We start from the raw sequence: 8,280 nt of genomic DNA, 5'->3' as shown, positions 1-8,280 counted from the left end.
GCTGGGCTGAAGGCTTTATTGAAAAATCGAAAACACACGACATAGTAATTATTATTATACAATGGAAAAAAAAAAATTCAACCCAACCTGCAGTGGAGGGGCACCCCGCCGTCCCCACCACCAGCCGCCAGCGCCGGGGACCGCGCAGGGGACACCACCCCCCGCCAGCGCCCGGCCAAGATACAAAAAGGAGAAGTGGTTTCGGCCGAGAGTGGTGCCGCCACCCCCAAGACCCCGCCACCCCCACGACCCCCGTGCCACGCCCCGGCCCCGACCCGGCCTGGAGGCCTGAGGTAGTTGGGGGTACCCCGCGCAGGCAAGACCCCCCCCCCAAAAGAGCGGGGAGGGTTTTGGGGCTCCCCGTGTCCTGCAGGAACAGGATGGTTGGTATTGCATCCGGAGGGGAGCCGGCGCGGGTCGGGGTACAGCCGCGGCGCGGCATGGGGAGGCAGTGGGAGCCCCGAGGGGGAGCCCCGAGGTCCCCAAGGGGTCCCCGGCAGGCTGGGCGCACGGAGCGGGTGTGTTGGCAGCAGGGCTGGCTGGGGGACGCGGGGACACCGGGTCCCTGCACGGTGGACGGTTGCGCTCTCCTGCATGTAGAGGGTGGCAGCCCCGAGGCCACGGTGATGGCCTGGCCAGGCAGGGGGATCCCACTGCTCCGAGTGCCAGCCAAGGGCTGATGGACGTCAGTGGGAAAGCACGCGGTGACAGCCCAGCCACTCTGGGCGATGCCACCACTTCCTAAAGGGAGAAAAGCCAAATCCTGCACCCCCAGCACCCCGAGGGGGCTGGTCTGGCTGTCTCCCCCCCAGGAAGCGGCAGCTGCCTGAAGGCAGGGTGCAGGCAGCGATGCTGCCAGGCTGGGAAGGACACCCTGGCCCTGCAAGGGGCACCGGCAGGACCACGGGGCAGCCATGGGGGACGGGGACATGCGCACTCTGACGCCACCGTCCCTGCTGCAGCGAGACGAGCTGGGGGGCCCAGAGCTGGCAGACAGCCCCCCTGCCCGCCGAGCCCCCTGCTCCAAGGCACAAAGGTTCCCCGGCCAGTGCCAGCCCCACGGCCGCCCCTGCCCACGGGAACGCCAGCACCGATTCCCCGTGCACCAAAGAAGGTGGCGAGGACACAGGGGTGGCACCAGCCCAGAGCGACCGGGCACTCTAGCTTCAGGGTGCTCTGGTTTTGGGGCACCCCGGTTGCCCCCCAAACCCTCTGTGCTGCTGCCCTAGAGCCACCCCCCATCCCCAGGAGCTGGTGGCTTGTGCGGTGGCACCATGGTTGCCCAAACCCGCGTCCAGCACCTTGTGGAGGGTTTATTGCTGGCATGAACACAGTGATCTGTCGGGGCAGGGCAGCCCAGCTCCAGGGGTGGGGGGCGCATTCTGGGGACCTGGGATGGGGGGGCAGGAGCTCACGGCAGCGTCCCTCCTGCTGCCCGCCCCACTCCCTCCTCACTGCTGGCACCCTGGTCTCACCGGCGGCCAAAGGCACTCGGTGCCCCCGCCGTAGGGGGGAGCACACCTAGCACCAAACCCAGCAGCACCCCAAAAGCTGGCTCCTGACCCGGCAGCACCCCCGGGGCCCTTAGCACCACGGCAGGCTCCTGCGGAGGGGGATGTTCGTGCCGAGCCAGGGACCAGGTTAAGGCTGAAGAAGCAGCGAGAGGCGAAAGAAACCCGACAGCTCTCGCTCAGCCAGAGCCGGCTCAAAGAGTTCCGAAAATCTGTGCAAAAACAAAACTAAAGGGTTAAAGACCCACCCCAGAGACCCCCCAACCCCAAGCAGCTCTAATAAATACACGTGCGGTTTGCAGCTGGCGTCGGGCCGGCGAGCCCTCGCTCCCGGCCCCAGGGTCTCGCCAGGCGGCTCTCGGTGCTCCGGCGCTGGAGGCGGCTCTTGGTGGGGGGGATGCGCAGGACGTGTGCTTCGGGGTGGCTTTTGCACCGGTTTATTGTGGATCTTCCCAAAAGGCTGCACCAAGCTGGGTCCCAGCCCACCGTGGGGGTGTCCCCTGCGGGCTGCTTCCGCCGCGGGTGTTAATCCGCAGCTGGAAGGGGGAGAGAGGGTAAGGGGGTGCGGAGCAACACGGTGCCCCGCAGCATCCCTCCGCCCCATCCCTTTGGGACCCCAGGGCTTCGCAGGGCAGCAGAGCCCCAGCAGCACCCGAGCACCCTGCCCAGGGACGATGTGGGTCCCACACGCTCTTGCACAGGTCAGGGTCCCCGTGGCTTGGCCCACATATGCCAACTATCCCCGGGCTCCGCTTGTGCCAGCCGGAATGAAACCCATGCCCGCTCGCTGCCTGGACTGCAGGCAGGGCTTCCCCATCCTACCCCGCTACTCCCCAGAGGAGCTTCCCAGCCGGAGCAGGACTGGGATCCACTCACCGTCCTCCTCCCAGCCCTCCGCCACTCCCGCCAGCTCGTAGTGCTTCTTGCGCAGCTCCCCCAGCTTCTGCCGCTCCTTCTGCAGCTGGTTTTCCAGCTCCAGCACCCGCACCTGAAGGGCATCAAGCACGCCATGGCCACCCTGCGCCCTGGCACAGCACCCTGGTGCTCCAGCTGGCACAGAGCCATGTGGGGCTGGGCACCCCCTTTTCACACCCGTTATCTCCCCGGTATCAAGCCCAAAGACCACCAAGGTACATCCCATGAGTGCTCTGACAGCAAATGGCCCTGGGGAGGGGACCGAGCTCAGGTGGGTGCTGCCTGTGCAGGCAGGTGAAGGCAGAGCGACCTGCCTGGGCACGCCAGGAAGGGGAATTCCCCGGGGATGCCCTGTGCCAGGTGGAGGTGGGCGCTGTGGGGCAGCCCGGCAGGCACGCAGGAGCAGGGAGAGGCCCTGGGCTGTTGTGCCATGATGGGGACAGCGTCGGGGAAGGCTCGAGGACCAACTGCATGCGGCTCCTGGGCAAACGTGGCCGTTGCTTTCACGCCTCGGGCTTTCCCTGTGAGCTGGAGGTGCCCGGGGCCAGGCAGGGTGCCTGCACCCACCGCATTTGGTGCGCCCACCCGCCTCTCCTCCAGCCTGAGCAGCTTCTCGTTAGCCCAAACGAGGCACCAGCGGGTGTGTTTCCCAAAGCATGGGGGAACCTCCTACCTGTGAGTCCATCTCCTGACGCTTGATCTGGGTGAGCGTCATGCTGGAGAAGTCCATGCTGTCTGTGGAGAAAGACACCACCAGCCCACCTCGAGCTCTGCTCCCCAGCTTGGAGCCCTCCGGCAGCTCCCACGCCGCTGGCAGGGTCTGCCACCACGGGACACAGAGGCAGCGAGGGGCAGCCGCAGGCAGAGCCCACCGGGACACAGCCAACCGAAGACGGCGAGCGTGAGTTTTCGGGGCAGGTCTATGCTCCTGCAGCCCCACGCTTACCTTTCTCCTCCACCTGTGACTTCCCGGCCTTAGTGGAGGCCACCACGCCGGCCGTGGCCTGGTTGACGCCCCGGGAGGCTTGTTGGAGCTTGCAAAGGTTGGCGCTGTCTTTGTCTGCCTTCACCTGCCAGGGCAGCGAGGAGGGGTGCGCTTACACCCCGCCAGGCGAGCAGAAGACGAGCCCCACGATTTGGGGTGACCATACGGTGCCCCAGGGTCACCCCAAACCATAGCCACGGGAGCAGCCTCGCTGCTGCCTGCTCGGGGATGGAGCATCTCCCAGAGCCGAGTGCGGGCAGCGGCGGGGGAGCCTCCCGAGGCGCCGGGCTCCTACCTTGGAGGCTGCCACCAGCTGGGCGGTGCTGGCCGCGATCTCCCGGGAGCAGACCATCAGCTCCTCAAACGTCCCCTTGCCTTGCACCACCAGGTCGGCAGCATCGCTGCGGGAGGGCAGAGGGGGGCTGGAGCATCCTCCCGCCATCCCCGTCCCCTCCCTGTGGGGACAGCAGGACCCTGCCGTCCCTCTCCCCCCTCCGGTGACGGTGGCACTTACACCATGACGGTGGCACCCCAGCCCACGGCCTTGGAGGCGGAGATGAGACCCTCGGTCCACCGGGAATTCTTGGCGTAGAACTCCTTGGGGGACGCCGCGCCCTGCCGTCAGGAAAGGCACGGTCACGCCTTGGGGACAGGGGGATGGCAGGGCCTGGGACCCCCAAACCCCTGCTCTTGGGGGAACGGAGTACGTCAGGATTTCATCTAGGATGTGTGTGGGAGCTGGGGAGACACCGAACCTGGGGGGTCACGGGGTCCCCTAGGTGGGAGGGGAGATCAGGGACCTCTGTGACACCCTGGGGACCACAGCCAGGATGAGACCCCGGGGCTGGGGCAGGAGCTCCTGGCAGCTGATGTTGATGCCCCAACGGGCCAAGGCTCGGAGCAGCACGTCCCCAGCAAGTGCGCAGTGACCCCCGGCTGGCCAAGCACCCGCTGCCCCGTGCCCTGCCCGCACCCCTGCCCACACCCCTGCCTGCATCCCTGCCCCCGGCTCACCCGTCCGCTCTCCACGATCTCTCTCTGGAGGTCCTTGGAGGCCAGGACCAGGACGTGGATGGCCTGCATGAGGCCCGTGCAGGAGCCCAGGATCCTGCGAGACAAACCCCACTGAGCCCCACTTGTGGGGCAGGGAGACCCCAGAGCCGTGGGGCAGCTGCTCTGCCTGTGGCACCGGGCCCCATCCTGCCCGCCCGGCTCTCTCCAGTGCCCGGGCCACCGCTCACCTCTCGTTCACTTCCAGTTTGACCCCAGTGTCACCAGCCCGCGCCTTGCTCAGCATCTCCTGGTAGAGAAAGGAGAGGCCGCGCTGAGCCCTGCGTGCTATCCTGGCCTCGTGCCGGTGGTCCCGGCAGGAACGGTGCCCATGGGTGCCTTGCGGCATGCAGCGACCCTCACCTCGATGCGGGCGGCCGCTGTTTCGATGGCCGCTGCCGTCGCCGCCATCTCCTTGTCCACCAGGTCACCCAGCTCCTCCTGCTTGACGTCCAGCCCTCTGGGCCGCAGCTCCTGGGGACAGGACGGGATGAAAGGGACCATCCAGGGCTGGCACAGCCCCTCCGGCAGCGCCTGCCACAGCCTGACCCTGTCCCACCAGCCCTCCTGTGGCACCCACCTCCCCGATAGCGCTGATCCGGCCCAGGCAGCTCGACACCAGGCTGCAGTTGGCGCCTTCCACCGTCCCTGGGTCTTGCAGGGCACTGAGGTAGCTCACGGCCTCGCTGCCGCACTGCTTGCACATCTCCAGCAGACCTGCGCGGGCAGCACGGGAGGCTGCGGGCGCCGCACGCGGGGACAGAGACGCCCGGCCCCCGCCTGCCCCAGAATTCTGCCCACCCCAGCCCCAGCCCCTGCCCGCCCCAGCCCCAGCCCCAGCCCCAGCCCCTGCCCCTGCCCGCCCCAGCCCCAGCCCCTGCCCCTGCCCGCCCCAGCCCCAGCCCCAGCCCCTGCCCGCCCCGTGGGGCAGCACTCACGGTCGGCGGGCTCCATGGGGGCCAGGTGGGAGGTGGCGCTGCCCTGCAGGAGGGTGTCGCTGACGAGGTGGGCGAAGAGGGCCAGGCAGGGCAGCAGGGAGCCCACGGCTGCAGTGGGAGAGCGGGCACACGCCTCAGCTCCAGCGGGTGCTGCCCACCCGGCCCAGGAGTGCCGGAGCTGCCCCTTTGCCCCAGCCCAGCCCCCGCCCGGGGCTGCCGGCTCTCACCTGCGCGATTGGAAAGGTATTTGCTGTGTGCGTCCCGCAGCCGCTCCACGCACTCGGAGGCTGCCAGCGTCCTGGACAGGAGGCAATCTGCAGGCAGACAGCAGGCAGGGCTCAAACGCGGGGCCTCCCTGCGGGCGGCACGGCTGCTCTCTGCCGCTGGCATGGCCCAGAGGACAGCAGGGAGGGGGGTTTTGCATGGCGGTGGGTTGGGATAATGCCAGGTTCGGTGAGCACCGGGGAACCCACCTGCCGAGCCAGTGCAGCCGATGTGAGCAGGATCCTCCAGGCGACCGAGGGCATCCTGCACCATCCGCTCCGCCTCCCGCGCGGTGCCCTGCAGCAGGGCAAACTGCTCCTCGGCCAGGCGCCGCTGCAGCTCCCGCTCCCCGCTCTCCTGCCGAGCCGGCGTGGGCGTCACGGCCCCCGCCACGCCGGCTGAGAATCACCCCCGCACCCCACCGCTGCCTCCAGCTCTGCCAAACCCCCGCAGCTCAGCAGGGAGGGGAATGGCGGGATGCCCCGTGCCAGCGGTGCCCCCGGGGTACCTTGTCTCTCAGCTGGGTCTGCAATGTCTCCAGTTCCATCTTGCTGCTCTCCTGCTCGCGGCTGAGCGTGTCCTGCAGCTGCTGCAGCTCAGCTCGCAGGGCGGCCATCTCCTCCCCATGCTGCTCCACTGCCCGGCTCAGGCTGTCCCTCTCCTGCTCCAGGCCGGTGATCCGGGTGCTCTGCTCCGCTCCTGCCTGGGTGGGCACAAAACAGCGGTCGGGGCTGTGCCGAGGGCGAACGCTCCAGTTTGGGGACTTATTCATGGTCCAGGCTCAGGCCACCCTGACTGACCCTGCTCGGTGCATCGCAGCCCATGCAGGTCGCAGCCCTGCCTCACTTGCCGCCTGGCAGCACCCTTGCAGCACTGACGGCCTCGCCTGGGGCCGGGCGAGGCTCCCCGGGGAGCCCTTTCCACTTTTATCAGTGAAAATTCACTTTTATTATGACTATCAGCAACCTGATGGAAGAGCGGATGAAGGGCACTGGCTGCTGGCCCTGGAGCCGGCTCTGCCCCATCCTCGTCCTGCTGCAGCGTGTCTGCCCACCCCAGGGACAGGCAGCTCCATTTTCCTGCCAGCTTCTGCCTTCTACAAGAAGCCTGGAAATCCTTGCTGTCCTCCACAGCTTCACAGGCACGGTAGCAAGCCCGTGCAAAGGCTTGCAATGTGACGGCACGCTCCCTGCCTGGGTTTTACAGCGGGCAGAGCCGTCCTGCCTGACCCTGCTCTTGCAGGGATTTTATTCAACGATCCCTGCTGCTGGAGGCCGTTGCTCCGCCCGCTCCTGCACCCAGGAGCATTAAACCCCCTGGTATGATCATTAATCCCATGGGGAGGAAGAAGATAGGGAGTTGGCTCTCAGGCCAACGGTGGGTCACGCCTCCTGCAGGGGTAACACCTCGCCCTACTACCGTGACAGCAGGCAGACCGTCCCTTCGCCCGCGCTACCCGTCCCGGGGCGGTGGTGGGGTTGGCGGGAGCCACCCATGGGCTCTCACCTGCGTGCTGGACTCCAGGGTGCCCTGGAGGACCTGCAGCTCCTGTCTGCTGGCTGCCAGCTCCCGCTTCAGCGTGTCCAGCACCTCTGCCTGCTCCTGAGACTGCGGGCAAGAAGAGAGGTTGCCGGCACCAGTGCCCCATGAGGGAGCCCCGCGCCCATCCCTAGCATCTCCCCCTGCGTCCCTACTCACCTTCCTCTGAGCCTGCTCGCTCACCCGCTGGAAAGAGTCCTCCAGCTCCTTCTTCTCCCGTTCCACGTCCCCCTGGGCCTGCCTGGCCACTGTCACCTGCTTGGTCACCTCCGCATTCTGGCGATGGCAGAGAGGGAGCTCAGCGACCCCCGGTGTCAGGGGGCACAGCTGGGAAAGGGGATGCCAGGGCAGGTTTTGGGGTGCCCACCTTCCGCAGCAGGTCGGCGTGGTTCTGCACCAGCTCACTGTACTTCTCCTTCAGCTTGCTGTAGCGCTGCTCGTTGGCCTGCGCCCGCCCTGCCATGCACGCAGGGACACCGAGGTGAGCAGCCGAGACCCCCACCCCGGGGCTCACCCCCACCCCAAGCCGGGTGCCGGCTCTCCCTGCTCACTTTCGATCTCCGTCAGGCTCCTCTGCGCCTTCTCGGTGTCCTCGCGCTGCTTCTTCAGCTCCTCCAGCTCTGCGCGCAGGAACTCGCTCTCGTCCTGCGCCTGCTGCTTCAGGTGCCGCTGCTCGGCCAGCTCAGCCTCCAGCTCGCTGGCGCGGCCGCGCAGCTGCACCGCGCCCCGTGCGCTCTGTGGGGACGGCAGGCGGGCAGCTCCCGGCGCCATTCGGTGGCTGCCGGCACCGTCCGATGCCTGCTGGTACTGTCCGGCAGCCACGCCATGGGTAGCATCCCACAGAGCCCCAAATGCAGAGGGTGAAGCATTGAGGATGCTGGGCAGTGGGGGTGAGCCTGGCCCCCCCAGCAGGGATGCAGCCCCCCCGGCACACCTGGGGACCCCCCGAATGGACAGGGATGGCTGTGCCAGGGATGCAGAAGCCATCGGGGACAGGGCAGGACAGACAGACATGGTCACTGCCTTGCCCACCCGGGGACACAGCCACCAACCCCACCAGCCCCATTCCCAGTGTGAG

The 8,280-nt window shown here is 67.6% G+C and overlaps 1 protein-coding gene across 2 annotated transcripts in view; it reads right to left on the bottom strand.

Annotated features, from left to right (window-relative positions):
• The window catches only part of HIP1 (huntingtin interacting protein 1), a 54,527-nt gene continuing 46,247 nt past the window's right edge, over window positions 1-8,280 (bottom strand). For both annotated transcript variants that reach the window (XM_075169062.1, XM_075169063.1), the window contains exons 14-31: window positions 7,754-7,937; window positions 7,570-7,658; window positions 7,362-7,478; window positions 7,170-7,271; window positions 6,172-6,366; window positions 5,873-6,020; window positions 5,627-5,713; window positions 5,400-5,507; window positions 5,042-5,178; window positions 4,825-4,935; window positions 4,653-4,711; window positions 4,426-4,519; window positions 3,926-4,026; window positions 3,707-3,812; window positions 3,373-3,496; window positions 3,100-3,161; window positions 2,388-2,499; window positions 1-2,047 (exon numbers count right to left, since the gene is read on the bottom strand). In XM_075169062.1, coding sequence (XP_075025163.1) covers window positions 2,037-2,047; window positions 2,388-2,499; window positions 3,100-3,161; window positions 3,373-3,496; window positions 3,707-3,812; window positions 3,926-4,026; window positions 4,426-4,519; window positions 4,653-4,711; window positions 4,825-4,935; window positions 5,042-5,178; window positions 5,400-5,507; window positions 5,627-5,713; window positions 5,873-6,020; window positions 6,172-6,366; window positions 7,170-7,271; window positions 7,362-7,478; window positions 7,570-7,658; window positions 7,754-7,937 — 1,947 coding nt within the window. In that variant the 3' untranslated portion in view covers window positions 1-2,036. The remainder of the gene's footprint in view (window positions 2,048-2,387; window positions 2,500-3,099; window positions 3,162-3,372; window positions 3,497-3,706; window positions 3,813-3,925; window positions 4,027-4,425; window positions 4,520-4,652; window positions 4,712-4,824; window positions 4,936-5,041; window positions 5,179-5,399; window positions 5,508-5,626; window positions 5,714-5,872; window positions 6,021-6,171; window positions 6,367-7,169; window positions 7,272-7,361; window positions 7,479-7,569; window positions 7,659-7,753; window positions 7,938-8,280) is intronic.

The sequence above is a fragment of the Calonectris borealis genome, chromosome 19 (assembly GCF_964195595.1).
Source record: "Calonectris borealis chromosome 19, bCalBor7.hap1.2, whole genome shotgun sequence".
Lineage (NCBI taxonomy): Eukaryota > Metazoa > Chordata > Aves > Procellariiformes > Procellariidae > Calonectris > Calonectris borealis.
The sequence above is the reverse complement of the archived record's forward strand: the minus strand, read 5'-3'. Positions and strand labels throughout refer to the sequence as shown.